The sequence below is a fragment of the Daldinia caldariorum genome (genome assembly GCF_022478825.1).
Source record: "Daldinia caldariorum strain CBS 122874 unplaced genomic scaffold F4812scaffold_2, whole genome shotgun sequence".
In the NCBI taxonomy this organism is placed as follows: Eukaryota; Fungi; Ascomycota; class Sordariomycetes; order Xylariales; family Hypoxylaceae; genus Daldinia; species Daldinia caldariorum.
In genome coordinates, this window is record NW_025953038.1 from 932,978 (window position 1) to 957,942 (window position 24,965).

A 24,965-nucleotide genomic window follows, 5' to 3' on the forward strand; every position below is an offset into this window, starting at 1 on the left:
CTGGATATACTTTTTCAAGATTATTGGGCTCGTAATGACATAGCTGAGGTATGGACAATGGAACTAAAAGGACATCAGCTTGTAACGGCAATGCATTTTTTATATATTTCGACTTCATGTCTGAGAACAGTATTTGGGGCGGAAAACTAATAGGCCGCCATTGATGGCGGCCTTTCATGTCTGTCCGCTGTCCGTACGATGCATCTCATACACGAAAGCCTGAAGCTATCCATATCTCGATTTGCAATGTGAAATCCCCAGTTGTAAAACCAACAGGGGTATATGCAGGATAAGCAGATGGCAGATGCACTATTCCTACTGTAGTTTAAATGCTCTTCGTCAGACTGCGGCCCTACGACGCTAAAGTAACGTTTCCGAGGCCAAGACGCCCGAAATAGAAAGAAGAGAACCAGCCATCTTCCCATTCGGACGACCCCTTGGCACCGAGGCCTCTGTTTGAAGTTTCTCGGACAGATTACACCATCCGTTGGTTTGGTCATAAGCAGACTGCATTAGAAACCTAGCCGCGACTTAAAAAAAGTCCCAACTTCTTGCCCTAACACCTAAACTGTAGAATACACGAAACAATGCTATCAAATATCGCAAAAAATGGTATTCGACGTGTCGTCAATGGTGCAGCTACGCGAGGTTAGTGTTAGTCCGTCTTCGATGATGAAGACCTTCTAGAATCCATTGTTTACCGAAGATAGGAAATTATGCTGATGGAGGTACCTACCTAGGCGCGAGTGGAAGATGATAATTGGACTGGACTAACTAGTCCAGCCGAAAGGAGGAAGAGACAGAATCGGTTACATCAAAGAGCCTGGCGTAGGTGTCGCTACTTCATACATACCCCGTATTAAGCAAAATTGCTTATACAGATGCGTACTTAGGTCGGAAGAAAGCTGCTGAGCGAGCAGTTGGTGGTCAACACCAATCTAGTAAGACGATCGAGCACAAGTCCCATAAACAAGATATTCATGGGCGAATGAAACCGTCTAGGTCAGATCTGGCACAAGAGATCATGAATCTCTTAACTGTCAACCCGCGCGTGCCATCCCACATATATACTCGGCTCAAGCCTTTCACATACTGGGAGGAATTTCATGGACAGCTGAATGCGCTCAATACGGTGTATGGAATACCAGATCGTCCATGTTACAATCTCAACCAACGGCAAGACCTCGTACATGCACATGGCGCAAGGGATAAACAGCCTACCCCTAAACGGCAAGCTATCCCACCCATGATCCCATATCTCGATATCCATGACCCAGCTGGCACTACCATCCCTAATTTCTCCTTTCCTATCTCGGCAGACCATCGACTGCTTGTCCTGATCCAGTATAACGTTCTCCGCGCGTTCATCACTAACATGTCTATCCTGTCGGTTCTCGACCGGATGCCCCTCGAATGCGGCGCAGCTCTCAATATTAAAGACCTGCCTCCCGCTCCCGAGACAATACCTCCTAACCTAGACTCGACTCCCGTCCAGCAGCGTATAGCGCATGATTTCTGGATAGATATCATTCCGTGGAGCGGCATGCGAGACAATCTGATATTAAACCACGGTAGTTACGACGAAGAAGATCTCTGCGTAGATATAGCCGGTGGATTGTACGAAGGGTTCGACGAGGTAGAAGCTAGAGGACTAATAGTGTGGGGGAAGCCGTGGTCAGAGACGGGCTGGGAAGTTACCGAGGGGTTTTTAAAGAAGTGGTCGTTTCTGCTGAAGGGGTGTCATACTTTGATCGAGTCAACTAATAGATGGAGAGAATTTAGAGGGGAAGAGAAACTGACTATTGACGTATAAGAGGCAGGCAGTTGTTTTCTTTTAGATTATTATTGCAAAATTGTAGTTTCTAAATTCGTGACGGGCAATTGCTAGGTTGAAGACTATGATTCTTCCCCCCAAGGACCTACTCCTGGGCCTTTGTAAACCTTACCACCTTTCCATACCCATCCGATGGTCGCCTTCTCCTGCAATACCTTTACGTCTTCGACCGGGTCTTTTAATAAGCCAAGGATGTCAGCCTCATATCCAACTTTCAACTGGCCCGTCTTAGGTGCCTGTCCCTTCACCGTCAATGGGCCGTTGGCTGTCGCAGCCTTGATCGCCTCTAGGTTGCTTAATCCAGCTTGTACAGCATATTCTAACTCCATAGCCATGTTGAACCCGGGCGCCGTATCAGTCCCCAAGGCAATCGGCACACCTGCCTTGACGGCCAACTTGTACGCTTCAAAGTTATTGTTGCCGATTAGTTGTGCCTTCTCCCATTGCTGGCGCGGTAAACCTTTCCCACCCGACAGCAGCAGCAACTCGACCACGGTTCGCGTAGCAACGTACACGGTGCCTTTCTCCTTGATCAGATCGATGCACTCCTGATCCGCAAACGACACGTGCTCGACGGTCGCTACACCCGCGCGCACGGCGGCCATGATCCCCGGTTTCCCGTGGACGTGCGCGGCCACGACGCGGTTCTGCCGCCCCGCCTCCTCGACGATAGTCCGCAGCTCCTCCGCGCTGAACTGCGCGCACAGCGGGTCGTCGTCCCGCGACATGACGCCCCCCGACGCTATGACCTTGACGACGCGCGCCCCGCGCCGGATCTGCAGCCTCACCGCCTTCCGACACTCGTCCACCCCGTCCGCCAAGATCGACGTCGCGGTTCCGAAGTGGCCCGCCGCCACGTGCGCCACGCCGAGGTTCAGGAGCGCGTCCCCCGCCGGCAGCTCGAACACGTCCCCGTGCCCGCCCGTCTGGCTGATGCACGCGCCCGCGCTGTACACGTTGGGGCCCACGATCGCGCCCTCGTCGATCGCGCGCGCTACTTCGCACCCGTACCCCGCCAGGTCCCGCAGCGACGTGTACCCGCGCTGCAGCGCCTCCCAGCAGCCCTTGGCCAGGCGCGCCCCCGACGCCGCCGGGTGGTCCGTGATGATGGTTAGGTACCCGCCGGCGCCGGCGCCGATCCCGAAGAAGTGCGCGTGGCAGTCCCACAGGCCCGGCATCAGGTACGGTACCGAGTACGATTTGGATAGCCTGCTGCTGCCGTCGGTGTATTCCGGCGGGAGGTCCGATTGCGGGCCGACCCAGGCGATGAGTTTGTTTTCGATTACCAGGGCGGCGTCTTTGAGGGGCGGGCCGTCGCCGGGGATTAGGAGACCCGTGGCGATGATTGTGGCAACTGGCTTTTTTTCATGGCTGGATGGAGATGCGTGGTGGTGGTCGTCGCCTTCTTCGCTCCGGGTCCGTATGGCGATGCCGAATCCGGTGGAGAAGACGTGCTTTGGGAGCGGTTCGGGCTGAGGTGGGATTGTGCGCCGGGTCATTTTGGTGTGACTCTTACAGTTTCTACTTGTGTTTCCTGGTTTGTGTCAGCTCTGGAAGACTGGTCTTATGAGAAAGACAACGGGGTGGATTAGCGAAGCGGAGAAATTGTAGGTGTCAAAGACATTATGGCGAATCCTATTGTGGGAAGCCAGGGATAGCTGAACAGACGGATAGGATCGGTACTGCTTTCTTACCTGGTATGTAGCATTGAATACCTCCTATAGATAAGCAAGCTATAGACATGAGCGTGTAACCTTTTATCTACGACCCCTGACACGGATTGAGGCTCATGATTTGCCAATGCTTACTTCCACGATGCACCAACTCTGATTCGTTATTTCTCAGACAAATGAGGTTATCTACCTAACACACGTCCTTAAAAAGTAAATAACCGGACAATTGCTTCATGGAACAGAGAAAAGAACGTTCAACTAGATTATTTACCTTGTATTATGATACCTTAATGTCAATGTACCCCATCGTCAATTCCGCCAGTTTACCAAAATAAGAGCAACTATTCCAACAAGCTCTGAGATTTCAATCTTTTTTTTTAGCAGCATGAGTAATACCGATGAAAAGCCTGATAGGTTCACGATTCATGTGTATTGTTTTCCTTTAGATATCTAGGTACATTCTTTATTATATCATAATAACCTTTGTGCATGAAGAAATTGAATGCCCAACTGCTTTTCCACAAAAGCATCACTAGAACAATGAACAATGGGTTTAAAATAACCGTTCATGTCCAGGGACAATGCATGACTTCATATTTCTTCCTTTAGTTGGAATTTCATGACGTACATATCACGGGAGCAGATTCTTGAACATCGCTACAAGATTCAACAACATGGAATCTGATCAACTAAGCCCAAGGGAGAGGCTCTACTTCCAACTGATAGACGAGCAGAGTTTAGAAGAATCTACACGAGATTGTGGTAAATGTGATGTCAATTACCAACTTAGCTGTACCCATCTCTCAGCTGAGGATTGTGCAACATTGGAGGCGCAAAAGATTGTAGCTACTGCCAAGGATAAGAACAGCCAGGACATCATCCAAGTCTACGAGTGTGGGCATACCTGCCAGAACCGGCGCCGTGTCAAATCTCGAAGTGATATGGAGAAGAAGTATTATAAAGGAATGTGTACCGAATGCTTATGTGAATGGGTATGGGAAGGACGGGCTATTTGCATCGGTAAGGTAAGAGGCCTCACACGATCTCATCAACACACAAAAGAGGAGAAGAAACCTGAGCGTAAGTCATCATATAAACCACGGGGAGTATATAAAAGTTGGGTTTTGAGAGGTATTGTGCTTGGAAAGCCATAATCAAGGAAGCATGCCTACCTTAGCTTGATTTCTACTCTAGATGTAAGTGCCTGGAAGGTAGATACAACGACTAACGACTATTGTCGTTTCTAATATAATGTATTTACTTTGTTTGGCTTGTGGAGGGATAAATGACAGACTCTTGTGATTAGGGAGTGAATCATCTGTCATGCACATTACGCCCCAAAGTGGGTTATTTCTGTCGGCAAGTATTTATGACGGGCGTCTATGATATAAAGGGGAAGTTGAAGCTGATAACATAGAATTTAAAATACTTCAACTTAGGTGCGCAAATGAATGTGTCACATCTTCTTCATAGATTAAGAACAGCCTCTAATACAATACCGTATATCTCTGGTATTTATAAAATGTTGACTCACTGTCTAAAACCAACATAATCACAGAATGGAGTAGTGAATAAATTAATTAAGTACAATTCTGTATAGCCTTATGCCGATTTTGGTTGGGACTTGTGACTGCACCCGAATCTCTATTGTATATTGTACCGTGTCGACGCTTGTGAAGGAAGGTGCCGCATGAGGAATCTACCCGAAGTACATAGGAGGTAGGCACCCAATGCACCTGGTAATGCCGTAGTGTACCTGCCTGGTACATTGCACTTGCTTTCTTATCTACCTTCGCACTTACCTGCATAGCAACTTCCTTCCGTCTTGTGTTTTGTAGTTGCCCCGGTTGCTGCCCCAGTTGCTGCCTCGCCGTTTTTATCCCACCATTTTTTTTTACTACTTAAACATCTACCACTCCCACCACTGCTCATCAACTCTGAATTGTTTCCTCTTAACAATCCATCATTGCAAGTCATCGGCGTTGTCAGGTTCTCAACCCATGAGCAGTGTTTCCTCAAATAATCTATTTCGTCGCCGGTGGCATCGCGAGTTAAATTCATCTGAACCATCCCTTTCACTACTAATATCGCGTCGCCGATAGCCCGACCCGCCTTGCCAATCGGAAATCGTTGTCCCCTTTTGTTGCCTGTTTTCTTCTTGCCGTGGAGTGTACGCGTCCAGTGACATCCCGCGATAGTATATTTACAACATCCGCCAACGCAACTCGGACGCCATGGATTCGTCCAACAGCCCCTTCATCAACCCTGATGACCCGGACCACCCTTTGGTTCATATTTCCAAACGGAATGAAGATGAGTCTTTATTCCTCAAAAGACTTGCCCTTGAGGTTCGTATTATTACTTAGCTTTACATGGACTAATACAGGTAACTAACTATAATTATCCTTTAAGGTTCGCCTGATGATCTACGAGTTTGCCGTAGCCATGGATGACGCTGTCGAGCCCGTACAGCAGGCTGAACGATCCAATAAATTCTTCTCAGACAGATTCAGTGGCACACCCTCAACAGTTGTTTGTCTTGGTCGAATCTGCCGCAAAATTTACCAAGAGCTAGAAAACTATCCAGTTTTCTACCGTGTGAACAAGTTTCAGTTCTTCACATCCTATGATATGCACAAATTTTTTGCAGCTATTCACCCTAAGCGCCTGGTGATGATCCGCACCATTCGTCTCACGTATGGCAATGCCCCAACTACGACTGGAGTATGGGGTAAGGGTGATCACTTCCTCAAGCATGTTCTAGCACTTTTGAGTCAGTGCACCAATCTTGAAGATCTCTCTCTTATTCTTCAGCAGAACGGCGGGAATGACTTGAGTTATTTCCTTGTCGGTTGGGAAGGCTTGGTGAAGGACTCTCTTAGTCAACCAGCTCTTATCAATCTGCCTGTATTTAAGGTATTCCTACGCTATAGCCCTGGGGGCCCAGAGTATCCTCTTGAAGAGGCTCTTGGTCATTCACAGTTCATTCAAACCAAGCAAACTAAAGAGATCTTCACTGCCATCGTTCATGGTAGTAAGTAGACTTCTATCCACTTTCTCCCTTGATTCGTTGTTGACCACACCCTCTTCTGTTGTCTAGAAATTAAATTCATGGACCTTGACTTGGCTTGATGTGCCAGTCTTTTCTGACCTCGAATTGTGCGGATCTTGCTAACTATTGTGTGCTACAGTGAAAGCTCGTAAAATAGTTTTTGACGGTTTGCCCGAAGTCAGGATCAATGACAAGAAGGACTACCGGCCTGAGTGGCTAAGAAACATGGCAGATGGAACTGCAATCAACGAGGCTATTAAAGCTGCAGCGATAGACTTCCCAGGTCACAAACGTATTGCACAGGATGTGAGAGCCATGTCCGACAATGTCTCATGTCGCACTAGACGCAAATTCCAGGCTGTAAACGAGATTGGAGTCGTATATCGCAAGGTACCTCAGTTCGATGGGGGAGGGCTGTTGACTTGGGCATTCAATGAGATAAAGGAGGTCCGCTGGACTGATTCTGAGGATATAGAGCTTGAAGTACGCTGGTGTCAGCCTGCCAGGGTGCCTGAAACCTCCTGGGTACCCTTCTCGTCCCTTGAAATGAACGGGGCACAAGAGGAGACGATGCTCGCTTTCTACAGAAAGGTTATGCAGGTGCTACCCGACCCGTCACGCCTGGAAAGCTATTATCAAAAGATAAAATATATGCCTTCACTTTCAGTCATTGCCGAATACGCTGGTGGGGTGGACGATTTCCTCAACAAGAACGCCCCGACTTCTCGCGTGAGGACCGGCGAGGTGACGAAGAAGAGGTTCAGGGCATGGGCTTACTGGACCAAGGCGTGGGAGAATAACACCGCCAGATTGGAGAGAGAGTTGAGAAAGCAGAAAAAGGAGGCAGCAGAAGCAGAAGCAGAAGCTGCGAAGGCTAGAGAGGCTAGAGAGGCTGAAGAGGCTGCCAAAGCTAAAAAGGCTGCGAACAAGGATTCAACCAAGAAAAAGGGAAATCTGCAGCCAACTAAGAAAGCTTCGAAGGTCACTAAAGCCAAGAGCGTCAAAGCTAAGAAAGCTGCAAAGTGATCGTGAAGGTTGATTAGAGGGCATCGTGGATAGTATTCCCTTGGAGCATGTTTCGAGAAGAACGAACATTGGAGATTTGTCAAGTCTAGTGACTAGGCACTGAGGATTATGGTAACCACTCAACATTTAGCAGTGGTTGGAAAGATCCATTATTATCTGCTTCTTTAGCAGAAGGAATGACAAATGGCATAAAAGGAACAGAAGCAATGCGGAGAATTAGGAGGTAGTTAATGGTAGTGCACGACGAGGAACAGGGGAAAGCAAACAAACAAACAAACAAAAAAAAAAAAAAAAAAAAAAGGCCCAGGAAAAAGGGGGTGGAGATCGGAAAAAGAGTAATGAGTGGTTGGTCATCTGTTGCGGGAAAAGCTTCTAAGCTTTCTTCTTCTCTTCTTTTAATCTTGTTTTTCACAGTCACTAGTTGACATTTCCATTTGCATTTCACATTCATGGACTGGCTGGGTCGTCATCTACCTACATGATGTTGACATTCTACTTCTCTTGACACTCTTGCAGCACTGATCACCGGCGAAGGACACCTTCAATCGCCGACCGCAAAAACTTCAACCGTCGATGGCACATCTTGCTGCTTGAGCCGTCTCAGGCGTCACAAAGTCGACGAAGCAAGGATCGTGGTAACAGACAGTTGTGGTAATCTGGTTTAGCACACGCCGATTTTTTTTAAAGGGCTGTGACCCCTTTTCGCTTATGAGTTCTTTGTAATTACGATACTTTTAATACGATTCGCGTTCTCTTCGTTAATTATTTGAGCTTCGAAATCGTAGACTTCCGGTTAAAATTATTTGAAATGATTTGCTGACTTCTACAATGTTCGTAGTCGGATCGTGTATATGTGGCAGTCTGCCCCCTGGCCAACTACCTACTGACTGCTAACATCGACCCCGAACCTAGCGAACATGCCTACTAAGGGGATGCTATGGCCCTTTCTGTGCCCCTTGTCGAATGCTGTCGGATGAGGAGATATTGTACCTCTATCTTTCGTCGTCTTCCTCTCTGTCCAATGGGTTCATCACTTGGGGCGCCCACCGTGTCTACTAGGTTATTGGGCGTGCTGTCCTTCGCGATCGATGGACGACGCTTGAGTTCTCTGCGGGGCAGTGGATTTTCCTCAAGCATAGGTAGATATGGCCGTTTCGGCAAGTTCTTGGTATGATATAATTATGGATTAACTTAAAACCCCCTAGGTCATGCTTATACATCAGATCTTCAATGTCGTCGGACTTTACTTCTTACTGTGTAGTATTAGTGTGATTATGCGGGCCTTTGAAAACTGATTTCAAAGTTCTGTCTTTGTATACTAGTCGTTGTACTGCTGTTCTGTGTTGTGGATCGAACGACTTCAAGGGGCTCGGGGCTTTCGTTCTTACTGTGGCGTATTTTGGAGCTCAGAATTGCTAATGGCATATATGGTTAGGTATCTAGGACATTACCCCTGAAGTGCTCCAGGGTTTTTTTTTGACTACCCACGGAACTAGGTCGGAAGTACCTTGGTTGGATGAATCACACCAATTCTCTGTGCCGGACGTTGCCCCTCTTGAAATCATGGGCAGATGTTAGAATTTACCATTGCAGTTGGAAATCGGGTTATTGGGCTAACTCTGGGTTCTCTGGTCCACTCCCCATTTTACACCAAATTTCAATTTTATCACTCTATGATATCTTTCCGAATACCAGCTGTAAAACTGCATTTTCAGTTAATTCTTATTCCTTACATAGGAAATTTCTTTTCATAGCTAAGGCTGAAGCATCTATCTCAATTCAAAATTGATGTCAGAAGATGTCAGACTTGTATGGGTCACCCCTCTAAAAGTCAACTAACGTCAAATTTGAACTACAATAACTTGTCCAATATCAGTTATGAAGAGAAATTTTCTATGTATAGAGTTAGTGTAAATCAATTCTTTTTGAAATAAACCTCATCGCCCAATTTCTCAAGTTTTTCTCCCAAAGACATTGTAGAGTGACAAAGCAGCAAAGATGAGGTAGGTAGCTCATCTTAACTCCCAGTTACATACTAAGATATTTTCCGATTTAAGTAATCAAATCACATTTACTGTACAGCATCTATGAAGAGTGGGATTGAAGGATTGTGTATTGTTATATTACATACTAAATAGGTACCTTAGGTACACATAATAGCCCTTTGCTACAACGGTTTGTGTTGCCATTGTTCAAAATCAATAGCTATCACGCCCGTCAACCAAAGCAGCATATTTAAGTAGTAACCTTAAATTATCTATGAATACGACTTTCCCTCATTTAATTGTATCTGGTCTTTTTTTTGTCTTCCTTTTTTAATGGTGGTTTGGCATTATCTACTAGGTGAACTCCTCTTGCATCTGACCTTTACGGATAAGAACCTGAGAAGTTATCAAAGGCATACCGTAATGATGGAAAGAATCCAACATCTACTGTATAGCGTGGGTGCTCCTCGTTATATATGAGATATCTCCCGGCAGCCTCGCAGACATCTTCCACAAATTCTTCGCTCATCCCGCAGATATCTTCCTGGAAGAGTACGGTGATGCGTTCAACGGATCCTACCGCTTCATACACCTCAAAGACGTATAACCATAGCAAGAAGTCATTCGCAACGCGCGGGCTAACCCAGACTGTCAATCTTTTAAAATAGGGGGATTCAAGCCCATTCAGGGGCCAGTGGGAAAACACATGGCTACAAGGGCTGCTGATAACTATCATGTTCTGGGAGAAAAGGAACGGGGTGGCCTACTCGTAGACTTGACGACACGTCTCCAGCAGAGCAGTGTATCGGACTCTGTCCACCGGTGTGCCCGGGATGGGCGACTCTATCATTGCCGTGCGGAGTTTACGTGTGATGTCATCATGCCCATACTTGGAAGCTTCCGGACTAAAGCCAAATAGTCGACGATCCACATCATGGGGGACTGTATACCTCCTGTCGTTTTCCCTGCAAAGCATGATGGGCCCATGCTGCCTGAGGACAATTCGTAAATGATGAACCTGAGTTCAGTGGGTAGGCTGAGAAGCAGACTAGACTGGGGAGTGGAACTTGCCATTGGGAATTATTTAGTTGTTGCGAAGTACTTTCTGGAATTGGCGATGTTGAGAGCTTCTTGAGCTGTTTGGTTTGACATTTATTTTTAGTATGATGCCGCGATGGCCTTCTATATATGCTAAAAGTGTACAAGACAGTTCGGCTCGTCATTCTGTAATTATGATTCTATCCCGAAAATCTACTTTTATCATAAGAAATCCACTCTGGTTTAATAGTTTGAGTAAGGACAGTAGGCTTGTATAAGCACATGATATGATTTATATCACTAGGATTGAAAAGAAGAATAGGAGGTAGGTAAGGTACTGAGGAATTACTTCGTACCTATTTGTGGTAGGTAATCCAGGAATTGGGTTGGAGTAAGTACTTGGGTACCTCTTAGCCCCAAAACCGTGCTATGATACAGGTACATACATAGTAACTCCTACTTAACGGCATGGACAGAGGTACCTCCTGCTGTAGCCTGTGCGGCTCAAGCCCCACCATAGCATAGAACGTAGGTACGGACGCAAACTCCCTGACGCCTTCCCAGCTGATTGATAACTGAGGGCAACCACGGAGGTGATTGTGCAAAGCACTTAACCCAAATTATTTCTACCAGAGTTCTTCAATTAATCTTTCTCCCAAACTCAAACAACTTCTTTTTTTTTTGCACAAATCAACGAAAACCTTCCGCTTTCTTTTTGCTGCAAGACGCTGTAACGCTGTAACGCATCGTACCTCTAACACAATGGCGCCTCCCAAGATCATCAAAGCGTACAATGAATCGGAGGTCATCTGTACCTACGATGAGGCTAGCAACCCCATTGTCCCAAAGAAGACCCTGAAAGGCTATGCTAAAGATGTGTTGGACGTCTTTCTCCCGGCTGGTTACCCCCACACCGTAACGCCTGATTACACGCCGTACCAGATTTACGTACGTTACCTCGCAATTAGATAATTCATGCACGTTTCCTTCACATGTTCTGTTTACTAATGTTCGCGCTAGGATTCTCTTCAGGCTTTCTCCAGCACTATTGCTGGCCTCCTTTCATCCCGGGCCGTTCTTCAAGGTTTCGGTGTTGGAGATTCTGCTTCCTCGGCAACTGCTGCCGTACTTCTCACCGTGCTGCAGGAGTCAACTGGCAGAATCGCTACCATCCTGTTCGCCCACCGCCATGGCCGAGCTATTGAGCCGGAATGCAAGTACTACCGCTTCCTGGCCGACATTGTCAATGACTCAGCCTTGTTCCTGAGTATCCTCTCTCCTGTTCTCCCTCCATATCCCAAGACCTTTGCCCTCTGCGCGGCCGGTGCCCTTCGCGCACTTTGTGGCGTCTCAGGCGGAGCTGCTAAAGCTTCTCTTAGCGCTCACTTTGCCAAGAATGGGAACCTCGCGGAGCTCAATGCCAAAGATGGAAGCCAGGAGACTGTCATCTCGCTCTTAGGCATGCTAGCTGGCAGCATGTTTGTTCAAGTTGTCCATGGCAAGATAGCTGTAGGGATCTCCATGGTTGTTCTCGTAATTGTCCATCTCTGGACCAATTACCAGGCTGTCCGTTCCGTACAAATGCGTACTCTGAACAGACAGCGGCTCACTATCATCCTGGAGGAAGCAACCGGCCCACGCGGCGCCATTCTTCGTCCCGATCAAGTCGCGAAAAAGGAGCACATTCTCACTTGGATTAGCCCATCTGTCTCTTTCGGCACTACCTTCCCCCGGCTTCGAGAGATTAGCCATTTCAAAAACCAGAAGTATCGAGATTGTAGCTACGTCATTGTTCAGCAACAGGATAGCTACAAGATCTTCTTGAAACAGGGTGCTCCTACCATAGCCGCTCTACAGGCTTGGGCCGAAGCCTTCACTGGATTGCATTGGCCGGTGGATAGCAATTTCTGGAAGGCCCTCAAGGCTGCCGGCTGGGATCTCCAAACCAACGCCATGGAGATAGGTCCTTCTGTTCGTATCGTTATGGACGATGAGAACAAATTGGCTTAGTCTCAGCGTTATGGAAGGCTGATTTCGTTTCGGATTTGTGTTTAGTTGATTAAGGGGTTTTTGGAGTTCACGGAAGGTCGGTTGGTCGGATGTAAACTAGGTTGATACCCCCATCAAGTGCGTTGGCTTTCAGGCACAGGTTCTCGTAATGGATAGGAAAAGAGGTACATATACAGCTTTTTCAAGTAATATGATATAGTGCATGTGAATGTTGTAGATGAATGGGGATCCCCTCTATAACCAAGCCGGACGCCCTGCTACCATATATGCACAATCACCCGTATCATATAATACATTAGTAGTCTATACAACCAGCACTCACGAGTCATCTTTCTATAGACCTTTTCTTCTTCTATACCAGACCGGCAGCTCGCATAGCGCGCATCTTCACGCCCTCCCAGGAGTTCAGCTTCGGCCGCACGTCCAGATAGAAAGATAGCTTCCCGTCGCTAGTCTTGCCGCCGCGCCCGGCGTAGAAGTCGATTATGTACTCAATCTCCTTGCCGCAGCGATCCACCACCCAGTCGTGCCGGTCGAAGGGGGGCTGGTAGCCCAGCAGGGTATTTATGCGGGCGCGGGGGGACATCTGGGTGCTCAGGCCAGAAAAGGAATGTAACCGGGGGCCGTCGCAACTGCAATCAAAAAGAAAAAAACAATTAGTTGTTAGCAATGACTGGTTCATACAAATATTTGCCTTCTCTTCTTCTTCTTCTTCTTCCTCCTCCTTCTTGTTAGACAGGGGGCGGGAAAAAAAGACGCGACGTAACGTAACGTACCTAGTCCCCTTAACATACGGCTCCTCCCAGGCCTTGATCTCGGCCCACGCGCGCTCGTTGACGGCGTTATGGATGGGCACGACGGCGCGCATGTCGGCGGCGCGGGGGTCGTGGCCCTTGCGCTTCATGGCCTCGAAGAACATGCGCTCGGACGGGTACACCCAGTTGCCCGAGGTTGGGTCCGCGCCGGTTTCCTGCTCCGTGTTGGCGGGGCGGCAGGCTGGTTCGGGAGCGGAGGAGAGCGGCTTGGAGGATCGCGGGATCGTGGAGATTTCCCGGGATGTGTCGAGGGAGGGGTGGGATGGTGGGAGAGTTGATGGTTGGGAGGAAGAGGAGGAGAAGAAGGGTATGCGTGGGAGGTAGGACGTCCATGATGACGAGGAGGTGGATGTTGGTTGTTGTTGCTGTTGGGAAGAAGACGGCACGGGAGGTGGAGGGGCATCTCGGGCAGCTTGTTGTAGCCACGCTGCGCGCGCTTTATGATCTACAGGACAGCTTTCGATGTTATCATTCGAAGAAGTCGGGATCTGAGGATGGTCTGGCGGTAAGGATTGCGACGGTATAGAGGGTTCTGCCCCCGCGGCGCCGGCTGCTCGGGCTTGTTGCAGCCATGCCTCTCTGCTCTTGTGATCGACTGGACATGCGGATTGCGACTGGTCTGACATTGTGACGGTATTTCGGAGTTTCGCTTCGATCGTATAGTATATTCGTTTAAATCATTCGTAAAATTTAGAGGAAATTGGGTTAGAAAAGCTAGGGAAAGTAGTATAGTAGTATAACTTGAGAATTTATGGAGGTTATAGGCTTGACTAAGAAATTCTTGTTGGATTGCGATCGCTGTTCGCATAGAAACTTTTTTGTGGAGCCTTTCACCTGCTAAATCGGAATCTACCTTAGGAGGTACCTAGGTACCGACAAGAAAACCGGGTTGTCGAATCCAGAACCTCCCTCTTACCTTAGGTACCTACCTCCTAATGTCGTATTTCAGGTACCGGGGGTTACTGACCTTATGTAGGTGGTGTGTACCTAAAGTTAACAATTTGATACATCATATAAGGGATACCCAATATATCTTTTAGAAGTATTAAATAAGTCTATGCTTGAAATCTCGCATCGCTTTCGTCATCTTGTATCTATTGCCACTGCTCTCTCTATACGTTCATGTAGCATATAGCCAACTCATGCCATCATTCAAAGCTAATAACAAATGCTCACCACGAATTCCGAGGGATTGGGTATGCGACTTGGATATATCGTAACTGGGGGTATTGTTGAATATTAATAGGAGGTAGTTTACTATTATACCAAATGCTGGTCGGTCTTGATTGGTCCTTCGCCCACTCCGGTCATTATGATCTTGCTTACTCCTTCTTTAAGCAAAGCGGATGTAGTCTCATCTAGCTGCGTAGCCGTCGAGGCGTACGATTTGGCTTCATCCTTCCAGCCATCCGTGCTTTGTAGTAGGTTGTAGAATGTTCCTACCACGGGGGCGCTATCTTCCTCAAGATAGTATATCACGGCATTCGGGCCGGCGTCGAACGTATAAGCTGCCACGGTCTTGCCTGCAGCCTCGTTGATCGCCTGCACAGCTCTGACCGCAGCCCTAGACACGTCGTTCATGTAGTAGATGGGCGGGTAGGTGTCCGCACAGCAGGCGTGGAAGGAGTTGGAGTCCTTCATAGTCACCTCCGCGAACTTAGCAAAGTCCCTGTCCCTGATAGCGGTTTCCATAGCCTCCATATGGGCTGGGACTACATTTGCAACACGTCCCTTGAACAGGTCAGATGTAGCAACGGTTTGCTGCATTCCCGACGTCGAGCTAACCCCCTTTTTAGCGGCGGAAACGACAAGAATCAGAGCTTTCATGCTCGGCCAGTGCGACGCAGGTGCCACCTCGACCGCCTTCGAATCCAAACCATCATCCTGCTCACCCGCTCTCCAAGCCACGTATCCACCGAAAAGACTGCGACAAGCCGAACCGCTACCCTGGCGGGCAATTAGAGACAGCTCGGTAGGCGAGCTCGGTAGTTCGTACAGATCCGCAATGGCGCGAACCAAAGCCGCGAAACCAGCAGCGGACGAAGCCAGACCGGCGGCGGTCGGGAAGTTGTTTTCGGAGACTATGCGGAGGGGCAGCGTGGACAGCTTGGGCAGAGACGGGTTCTCGGCCTCGAGAGCAGCTCTCCGGGCGCGTAGCTCCTTCAGACAGGCCTGCGTCCGAGCACCCTTAATATCGGACGGTTCGCCATTAAGAATGAGGGAATCTTCCTGGCCTTGGTAGCTCGCGGAACACGTGGCGGTCGTGAGAGTTCGGAGATCAGCTTGTGACAGGGTAACGGAAAGGGAGGAATTGGTTGGGAGGTTCAATTTGGGATCCCGCTTTCCCCAGTATTTGACTACGGCTATGTTCACCGGAGCGGTGGTGCTAGCCTTGTAGATTGTATCCGTCATGATGATGTAGATAAAGTTTTTCGCACGGGGGTTTCTGCTGAATGATCGAAAAGAGACGGTCTGAAAGTATGTTTTTCTTTTTTCTTTTTTTATATTGGTGGAGAGTGGAGAGCGGAGGGAGGTAAAAGGTTCCTGTTAGGGGGGAATAGTTGGTGCTGGTGGGTGGAGGGGTAGATGATCGCCAGGGGGTTGGGTTGGCCAACCTGGACCAATTCAGGGACTTCTCTCCACAATGTTTAAAATAAGCCTAACGCACTCGGCTTGGCACCTTCTAAAGAGTATGCCCGGGGTATCACAAGCTCAGGGCCTCTTGCCATTTTACGTAGCACATGTTCTTCATTCGAAGAGAAGGTACAAATGTATAAGATGTGTTACCTGATATTAAAATGTACCTACCTACCTGGTACCTAGATAATCCTCCTATCCTTTCATACTGTTTCCATTTCCTAGTTCATTCCCTAATTCCTATAAAATATCTAACTAAATATCACAACTACAACTACTTAATCACTCTTATCTAGGGCTAATATATCAAATACTGGTATCTCAAAGCCATCGATTATTTGATTCTTATTTTTTTTTTCATTTTCCTTCGAAACTCAAATTCTTATAAATTCTTGAAAGTAGGTGGTTATTCTAGCGGGCGTTCATGGGGTTTTAGGCCTTGTTGTTCAGGAATTCAAGTGGTACGTACCTAGAATAATGAGATCTCGCGGAATCCCAATCCTGAAAGGTGCGAGTTACTCGGCTCCAGTCCAGCTTCCACTACGCGCGCGGTAACGAAGTTGAAGATGGGCCTGGCGATCTTGGGGATTTCGTACCGCTGGTCCGGATCCGGGTGGAAACTCCGTAGCCGCTCCGCTTTTAACTCGGGCTTCACCCGCCCCCAGTCCTCTCTCAAACTCCTCATAGCGACCCTGTCCTGTCCGTTGTTACTCGGCGGAAAGTCAAAATCATTATCTACTTTGTTACCGCAGAACCAGCCCTCAGGCGCCGAGGCCACGCGTGAACCGTATCTGGGGAACCCTCGAGAGTCAACGCGTATCTCTTCATCAAACACATCCTGTGGTTTCTTGTAATCGAACCCGCCCAGTGCCAGGATTTCGCGCACGTACTCATGCAGACAAATATTTATGAGGTTTAATATGTTGGAACCGGTAAGGGTTGGTAACGGCATTGTCTGGAAGTCTCTTGTAGATCGACTGTCAGACCTGCTGCTGCCTGGCCAGAGTAACACTGGAATCGAAGAGGATGTCCAATTCAGGCGATACTTCAGGCTATACCCGGGTACACAGCTCTCACGTTAGCCGGGAGCATTCTGGACCCTCATAGTATCTATATCTAGAGTCGCATGTACGCTGTTGCGCGGAAAAGACACCTTTTACCAAAGTATAGTAACAATCAACCGTGTCTAAAGTTCAAGCGAGATGTATCCCACGTAGCACCTCATCAGGTGGCGGTGTAGGAAGAGATTCAGACGACGACATTGGTGGCTCTGTTTGTTGAACCGGGGTTTATGAAGGTCCGGGTGAAGATGTGTTATGGTTGCGTCTGTATGACAACAAGAACTGATGGGCATCTATATATATTGTACGCCACTAAGCAGCGTGTACAGTGGATGGTAGCTACGTCATCTCAGAAGTCCGGTTTCATAAGTAAGTGCGCTTAGTGCTATTTGTGAGGGAGTCGTGGATACCATATACTCGTAATGGACATTCTTTTCGTAGGTAAGGAGGGAGAACTAGAAAACGCTTCTCAATACAACATCGAATTACAATCCTACCGTACCTACCTCCTAAACCTTAGGTAGGTAATTATATATATATTCATATGTCGGAAAGTGTTTCGTCTTTCCGCCTAGGTAGAGAGGAGAATCCTATAACGTATTAAATAGGGACATTTTCAACTTTATAGCATTGATATGGGTAATCCTATTCCAAGCTGCAGAGGGAGTGTTTTTGGTGCAAAAACGCGATTCAAGATGGATGCGTGCCATAAGGGGGGCAAAGCCGGTTAGGTACCTTACCTGCTGTGTTTTGCCTTTATTGCCAGATCAGGGGCCAGTGTATGTGAACCATTTCCCAGTTTCTGTGTCATGTGTCAAGTTTGATCTAGTAACTATCCCACCCTTCAAACTACCGGCCTGTGCGTTTCCAACAGCAGGCGATCCGTTAGTTCGATGCAGCCTGTTCTCTCCGGCGAGAACTGTGAAATTTGCCAGAGGGATTTCGTACCCGTTTCGGAGAGTGGTCGTTGGGACACCGAAGAAGGCGGCATCTATCTTCTCGTGGCTAACCGATAGCTCGTAATAACCACGGTAGTAAAAGTCCTGCCATTGCAGCTCTTCATTTGCTGTTGTAAACCACTCTGAAATGGCAAGACCAGAGTCTATTGTCGTATTCTGTCCGGCCGGGGATGGAGAGCTAACAGCTGAACCAGCGAACTCTACACCCACGGATCCAGATCCGGTGGCGGGGTCGTACGAATGTTCGTCGAGCCAAACTAAATCCGAAACCCACGACGCGTGAGAATCGCCGGCTAGGAAAACATTGTTTCCTATGTTGTTTTCGTATAGAGTTTGGAAAGTGCGGTTTCTGTTGGCTTGATACCCATCCCATTGATCATAGTTGAAGGGCAGCTTCCCACCAGTAGCCAAACTTTGGTTCATTCGACTGAAAATTATCTGGTTGCCAATGATGCGCCATGTAGCACCCCGAGTAGAGCTTTCACGTAAAGTGCGGTAAAACCAGGCTTCTTGACGAGGACCCATGAGAGTTCGGCTGGCATCGTTATATATGTCGCCAAGGTACTCAGTGTTCCAATACAAATCAGTAATGGAGCGATCGTACTGCCGGGTGTCAAGCATAACAAGATCGAATAGGTTTCCGAACTTAAAGTTTCTCCAGATTCGCAAGTTGTCGTCCATATCAACCTGTCGAATAGGCACTGTAAACGATAGGGTCAGCATTAAACATTCATCACGCGACCTTCGAAGACTCACTCCATTCAAAGTAAGCACGGACAGCATTCATCTTTCGTTGATCGACCGATACACCACCGTCCATTATGAAGGATTCCTCGGAATTATTTAGATGAGCGGAACCGCTCCTCCAAGAATTGTCGGCTACCTCTGTTCGGAACTATGGTTAGCACTGGAGTTTGCAGGTCACAAATTAGAAAGCATACCATGGTCATCCCAGACCGGTATCCAGGGGAAGTTCTGGTGGCTCGCAAGTAGGTCAAGATCGGTCCTATAGGTAGCGATGCGTTTCCGATAGTCGTAGAGGCTACCCATACGTCAGTCAGATTGGATATGGTAAGTATGAAGTTTCTCTGGTGTTACACACGTGAATATCTCTCGATTTGGGAGCGGGATTCGATCGTAGGCATCACCCCAGCCATATTCGCCGTTTGCGTATTCGTATATATAGTCGCCAAGGTGGATCACATAATCGACAGAATCCTTTCTAACTGGATTGCCATATGCGTTGAAGAAACCAAATGCTACACAATACCTGACGTTAACAACCAGGAAGGCGATAGAAACTGAGTAAGCCGAAACTTACGATAATTACTGCATGAGTATATGGCAAGTCTCACTGGCTCTGATACCTCGTCACGCGCAGAAGGTATTGTTTTGGTACGACCAACAGGAGAGGTATTGTTGGAATTGCACACGTTGAATTGATAATCTAACAATAGCCATGTCAGCAAAGTTCCAACTTTGTATCACGCGCTATACTTACAATAAGTTGTAAAAGGCTTCAATCTCTTTGCTTCGACCTATAAATGCTATTAGCACATCTATAAGCGTGTTCTTGGGACTAACCCTACCTTAACTGTGTAGTCGATATCGGAACTAGTATATGCTCTACCAGAGTCCGCGATATCTTCTAAAGATTCGGAACTACTTATCTTCCAATCCACACATACTGGCGAGCTGCTCTTTGCCACGAACTTCTCGGTTGAGTGATCGTAAAGAGAAACGTAACCTGTCACAGTTACGTTACTCTTATCATTATCACTAGACGGTGCGGCCCTTGTCCAGAGAATGACGCTATCGTCGTATGGGTCACCAGAAGCAACACCATGAGTGAAGTTTAACTGAGTTGGATCCCATTGCGAGTTCACGGCTGTTCGTTTAGCTACTTTGCTAATCGAAATACCTAGCGATGGGTGGTGCCTCGAAGGAGAAAAGTAGTTGATATTGCCTGTGAATGCGGCCGAAGCAGCACCAACGAGGAACACATAAGGAATACTATAAACCATGATGGATATCTGAGGGATGGCCTGCAGTGCTCCTTACCATTCACTTGAACGGAAGACGAGGGAGCTCTTCCTTTTAAGAACTGTTGCTCGTCATATTTAAGTCAGGATTAGATCTACTTGTCGGCGAGTTTTGACATCACTTTATTTATAAATAACCTATATCTCTACCTAATGCTTGCGGATTGAATACCGAGGAAGGAAAAGCTGAGAATACCTAATCAAAACAATCTCATTGGATAGAGCTTCCATAAGCTTAATTGGATTTTTCTTTTATTGAATCGGTTACTACACAACTGAGAGCTATCTACCTAGGAGGTAGGTAGGCAAATCTTCCGATAAACTTACCGAAATATGTATGCACTTACATGGGACTTTCGTACGAGGTATCTTATATGACCGGTCCAACCTGTGTGGTTACTTCGTTGACTCGTGAGAGAGCCTCCCAACGTGGGGAATCTCGCTATTCCTATTGGACGGTCGTACATTGTGATGTGATGCTTAGACCCAAGCTAGATTAAGTCATACGTCGGTTGTAACGCGTGGAAGAATAGAAGATTTCGATTTGGCATTCGGATAGATATAAGATAAAAGGAAAGTTTATTTAACCTTGGCACTTCCCTTGATCCAAGCTCCCTTACCTTCCCCCCACCTGCCTAGGTACCTCATAGTATGGTATATTCCTTCCGTACAGTATATCAAATGACGTTATTACGTAAATGCACAGTCCGAATTGGTCCGGGACAACTGCTTGATAAAATGGCAGGCGAGCTCTTGCATTTTCTTTTCTTTGTTTGTTCTCATCTTTTTGATAATTCCACAACCGATAAAGCTATTATATCATCGACTTTATTACTTGATCTTTCCATTGTGGTCTTTGGTGTCGAAAGGGTGTCCAGCGATATCCCTTACAAATCCGATTGAAAAGAGCCTAGGATCAAAACTAGACGAATATGCATTCGGTCGCCTCATGGAGTCGTGGAATCACTCCAAATGGCCGTTAACCATTTCTGTTAGCAAGGAAAAGAAGACTGTCGGTCAAGGGGCAGGAATCAGGATGGAGATGGAAAAAGCCCTTGATTTACAGCAACTATATCTCAGGTACCTAACCTACCTAAGAGGTACCTAACCCATACTGCCTTTATACCATAGTGTTACAGGTATCCCGCGGATCATGATCTCTCCAGCGGACGCTAAAGTGTGGCGTGGGGCACAACGACGGTCTCCCCCACGGAAGAACCTATCAACGTCGGATTTGGGTAGCACGAGGGTTAGCACGAGGGTTCCGTGCCTTGAATATAGGTACGTGCTAGTAAAGCTGTGCAGCTTTAACTTAGACTTAGCTCGTCTCGTATGCTGAGAACGCCTCTTACTCTCATGCTATACTACTTACGTCGCCTTTACAGGCAATACCCCCAGACCTTTGTTTATTCGTCCCGGCAAATCTTTGCTTACCTCTAGGTACCTACCTTATGTAGTTAGGAATCCCTCATCTTATCTCTCGGTAAGAAGTACCTACCGAGCCCTTGTACGCAAATGGACGGATATGGCCATTACGTAGTTGGTCAGTCGCTTATCGGGGGGGCTCTCAATTTCCATCTGGAAGCTTATGTGAAAACTCTCGGTTTGCTGCTTTCGCATCTCTTTGCATCTTTTCCTGTTTGCTGCCGAATACCATAGTCAGTATTCCTAGCATACCCTAATACCACGAATATATACGATACCTACGTCTTGGCCTTTGTCCGAATTGCTTTTTCCACCCATGTCCCATTTGTCCAGAATATTTTAATTTAGGTCGGGTTAGCACGTAGAGGTGCCTGTTTTGAAAATGTCAACGGAGGAAAAGAGGATCGAAGAAGACCCGGGTCTCTTTGAAAGAGATGTTGGAAATGCTGAGGATTCCGCCACGGACGATGCCGTGGAGGTTCTAGCGCTTCAAGACTTGGATCCTGCTCTGAACGCGAAGATGCACCTTGTCAATAACGTGGGACTTGTCCAATGAGTTCGTCGATAGCCGACGGACAGATCGCTAACGCACTTCAGGCCATTGACGAGATTGGGTGGACTAATTATCATTGGAAATTGTTCGTTTTAAACGGGTTTGGGTAAGAATGCTACTATCGCTCGAAACCGAAAAAGGTCACCATTGAAGACTCACGCGATCTCATAGATATGCCGTCGATTCTTTAGTCCTCTTACTCCAAAGCAACATAGCCATTCCCGCGTTCAAGGAGTTTGGTCAGGTCGGATATGACAATGCCCAGACGATTGCTACATATGTTGGGATGCTGGTTGGGGCGCTCTTCTGGGGCATGAGCGCCGATATTATAGGACGGCGCTGGGCGTTCAACATATCTCTCTTTATCTCCGCCGTAGCAACCATTGTGTCGGGTGCCGCTCCTAATTGGGCCTCACTAGGCTTCTTTACCGCCATGGTCGGATTTGGAGCTGGCGGCAATCTCATATTAGACACAACTGTTTTCCTCGAGTACCTCCCAGGTAACAAGCAGTGGGCGCTGACATTTCTAGCCTGCTGGTGGGGTATTGGTCAGGCAGTCACCGGCTTCATTTGTTGGGGTTTCTTAGGTGAGCTCCTCGTCAAAATCTTGAGTCGTTAGGGTTCTGATATGGATACAGTTCCGCCTCGCTGGAACTGCGAATCCGCCGATAACTGCCCAAGGGATTCCAATCAGGGGTGGCGGTATGTCATGTACACATCGGGAGCGCTCGTTTTCGCCATGTCCATTGCACGTGTTACGGTGGTTCGTCTACAGGAGACTCCAAAGTACCGCCTAGGGACCGGAGAAGATGCCGAGTTGGTCGAGACGCTACATTCGATCGCCAAAAGATATAACCGACGCTGTACGCTAACCTTGGAGAAGTTGGAGGCTTGCGGGACGGTAAAAACTGCGCACAGCGAGAAACGCTATTCGCTTCAGGAGACCTTCATTCATCTTTCCGGGCTTTTCGTTACGATGAAAATGGGCATTTCGACCGTACTCATTTGGCTATCATGGACACTTATCGGGCTTGCGTAGGTTCAAGTTAGAGAACCTGTATATCTGGTTGAAGCGCTAATCATTATTAGTTACCCTCTTTTCTACGTCTTTTTAAAGTATGTTTTAGTATCTGCCAAGTAAGACCCCTATTTAACTCGAGAGTATAGCACGTACCTTGCCAGCCGTGGAGCGTTAGATGGCGTGGGAACCTTCGAAACGTGGCGCAATTATACGCTCACAAATATATCCGGCATCTTTGGGCCAGCCTTAGCAGCATATATGTGCAACCTTAAAATTCTTGGTCGAAGATATACCATGGCGATAGGGGCGCTAGTGACCATGGCTTTTTTCTTCGCCTACACAGCAGTGTCCACTCCGGCGCAAAACGTTGGGTTCAGCTGCGCTATTGCGTTTTGCCTCAACATCTACTACGGAACTTTATATGCAGTATGTATTACGAGCCCCGTAGATGGAAAGATGCCGGAAAATGGAGCTACACTTCTGGAACAAGACACACCCTTTGATACCAGATCTCTAATGTCTTTCAATGCTTGAATACTAATTAATTGGCTTAGTATACCCCTGAGGTGCTACCAAGTGCTCATCGTGCGACGGGGAACGGCATTGCAGTCGGATGCAATCGTATAATGGGCATTATCTCCGCAATTGTCGCCAGTACCGCTGACACCGGGACTGTCGTCCCGATTTACCTCTGCGCAGCCCTCTTTCTCGCCATGGCAATTATTAGTGCAATCTTCCCCTTCGAGCCTTATGGGCGGAGAAGTTCATAATTGATGACTTCCAATCACGAAGCCATTCGCACGCGGCGCTACCAGTGTTTCTCATCCTTCATAAGTATTGCCCGTGTTCCTCCTGGGCCTTAGGCGCCAGGGATATTAAATTTCTAAGGTTAAATCCGTATGGCTTAGGGTCCCTTGGTCCCTTGGGATAAAACTTCGTAAGAGGTCAACCCTAGCCAAATAACCTTACTAACACGACACTGGTTGTTCTAGCTAATTGTGTTAGGACTGGGTATTATTAGTACTCCATCCAATATAGTTACCTACAATATAAATATATACGTTCATACCCAGCATGAGTTATAAACGAAGGCCACTATCTTTTGTTACCTAAACATTTATAATCATTGCTTTATATATCTAGTACTGCTGCCGTATTAGTATACTGTAGTAATATTTCTGGCATGGGAAAGATGCATCGGATCTTAATGTGAGGACGTTTACCAAGTCACATTATGAGAATCAGGTAGCAAATCGAATTCAAAAGACCTTAGCATATAGAGTTATTGATTCACTTAGAACTTTGTTGACTCAAGCTGAACACCTATAGATTCTCATATAAGGTTAGGTACCTATATAAGGCGCAAAGCATACTATAGTGAGACAGCATATTCTCATCTGTTTAACCATACCTGATAATGAATTTTCTCAACGATATAGGGAAAGAATTGGTGTATTATTTATCGAAAATAGGTCCTGAAGTAGGCATAGCGTAAAGACCCTAGCTATCGGCAAGGCCGCGTCATCTCTTCGTCACTTATTTAGAAGAGATCAATATAGATAACGGGGGCTTCACTCAAAAGAGCAGAAAGATTGTAAGAGTTCGGAAGATAGCTATCAAACCGCTACACTACCAAAATGTAGAACGATGTCAACTCGAGGGCTTGACGTTGCTATCTCCACCTATAAGGAATACCTCACAGACGGTAACGTGACAAAGAAATGCTTTATTAAATCGTCACGAGATGTTGCCTACCGGTCGGTAAATTATTACGTGCTCTGAATGGAAAGTCCTGGAAAAAGAAGATCACTATTCCGTTTCGTTCTAATGAGGT

The 24,965-nt window shown here is 47.2% G+C and overlaps 9 protein-coding genes across 9 annotated transcripts; 4 read left to right on the forward strand and 5 right to left on the reverse strand.

Moving 5' to 3' along the window:
- The first annotated feature begins 394 nt into the window (after window positions 1-394).
- Window positions 395-1,855, forward strand: F4812DRAFT_172071 (uncharacterized protein). The gene is made up of 3 exons (XM_047929956.1): window positions 395-648; window positions 741-828; window positions 894-1,855. The coding sequence occupies exons 1-3, from the start codon at window positions 610-612 to the stop codon at window positions 1,811-1,813; spliced, it is 1,047 nt and encodes a 348-aa protein (XP_047793589.1). The 5' UTR covers window positions 395-609; the 3' UTR covers window positions 1,814-1,855.
- On the reverse strand, window positions 1,856-3,429 carry F4812DRAFT_172067 (amidohydrolase). The gene has a single exon (XM_047929955.1). It carries the CDS (start codon window positions 3,331-3,333, stop codon window positions 1,897-1,899), a length of 1,437 nt encoding a protein of 478 aa, XP_047793590.1. The 5' UTR covers window positions 3,334-3,429; the 3' UTR covers window positions 1,856-1,896.
- Window positions 3,430-5,741: 2,312 nt separating this feature from the next.
- F4812DRAFT_467416 (uncharacterized protein) lies at window positions 5,742-7,636 on the forward strand (the record flags this gene model as incomplete). Its single annotated transcript, XM_047938654.1, has 3 exons — window positions 5,742-5,855; window positions 5,920-6,541; window positions 6,699-7,636. 3 exons carry the CDS (start codon window positions 5,742-5,744, stop codon window positions 7,583-7,585), a joined length of 1,623 nt encoding a protein of 540 aa, XP_047793591.1. The 3' UTR covers window positions 7,586-7,636.
- A 2,206-nt stretch (window positions 7,637-9,842) lies between these two features.
- F4812DRAFT_413372 (uncharacterized protein) lies at window positions 9,843-11,069 on the reverse strand. Its single transcript, XM_047932788.1, has 2 exons — window positions 10,338-11,069; window positions 9,843-10,208 (listed from the first exon to the last, which is right to left on the reverse strand). The coding sequence occupies exons 1-2, from the start codon at window positions 10,544-10,546 to the stop codon at window positions 9,953-9,955; spliced, it is 465 nt and encodes a 154-aa protein (XP_047793592.1). The 5' UTR covers window positions 10,547-11,069; the 3' UTR covers window positions 9,843-9,952.
- A 44-nt stretch (window positions 11,070-11,113) lies between these two features.
- On the forward strand, window positions 11,114-12,794 carry F4812DRAFT_172166 (vitamin B6 photo-protection and homoeostasis-domain-containing protein). Its single transcript, XM_047929958.1, has 2 exons — window positions 11,114-11,556; window positions 11,629-12,794. Exons 1-2 carry the CDS (start codon window positions 11,371-11,373, stop codon window positions 12,616-12,618), a joined length of 1,176 nt encoding a protein of 391 aa, XP_047793593.1. The 5' UTR covers window positions 11,114-11,370; the 3' UTR covers window positions 12,619-12,794.
- Window positions 12,795-12,970: 176 nt separating this feature from the next.
- F4812DRAFT_455391 (cytochrome c and c1 heme-lyase) lies at window positions 12,971-14,059 on the reverse strand (the record flags this gene model as incomplete). The annotated part of the gene is made up of 2 exons (XM_047936812.1): window positions 12,971-13,250; window positions 13,413-14,059. 2 exons carry the CDS (start codon window positions 14,057-14,059, stop codon window positions 12,971-12,973), a joined length of 927 nt encoding a protein of 308 aa, XP_047793594.1.
- A 317-nt stretch (window positions 14,060-14,376) lies between these two features.
- Window positions 14,377-16,026, reverse strand: F4812DRAFT_172154 (Diphosphomevalonate decarboxylase). Its single transcript, XM_047929957.1, has one exon. The coding sequence runs from the start codon at window positions 15,843-15,845 to the stop codon at window positions 14,694-14,696; it is 1,152 nt and encodes a 383-aa protein (XP_047793595.1). The 5' UTR covers window positions 15,846-16,026; the 3' UTR covers window positions 14,377-14,693.
- A 1,698-nt stretch (window positions 16,027-17,724) lies between these two features.
- Window positions 17,725-20,262, reverse strand: F4812DRAFT_413377 (phosphodiesterase/alkaline phosphatase D precursor). Its single transcript, XM_047932789.1, has 7 exons — window positions 19,680-20,262; window positions 19,592-19,628; window positions 19,412-19,537; window positions 19,193-19,349; window positions 19,032-19,132; window positions 18,847-18,975; window positions 17,725-18,791 (listed from the first exon to the last, which is right to left on the reverse strand). Exons 1-7 carry the CDS (start codon window positions 20,112-20,114, stop codon window positions 17,899-17,901), a joined length of 1,878 nt encoding a protein of 625 aa, XP_047793596.1. The 5' UTR covers window positions 20,115-20,262; the 3' UTR covers window positions 17,725-17,898.
- Window positions 20,263-21,939: 1,677 nt separating this feature from the next.
- F4812DRAFT_467422 (MFS general substrate transporter) lies at window positions 21,940-24,541 on the forward strand (the record flags this gene model as incomplete). The annotated part of the gene is made up of 7 exons (XM_047938655.1): window positions 21,940-22,095; window positions 22,155-22,216; window positions 22,282-22,697; window positions 22,749-23,145; window positions 23,200-23,226; window positions 23,278-23,557; window positions 23,686-24,541. The coding sequence occupies 7 exons, from the start codon at window positions 21,940-21,942 to the stop codon at window positions 23,899-23,901; spliced, it is 1,554 nt and encodes a 517-aa protein (XP_047793597.1). The 3' UTR covers window positions 23,902-24,541.
- Window positions 24,542-24,965: the final 424 nt, after the last annotated feature.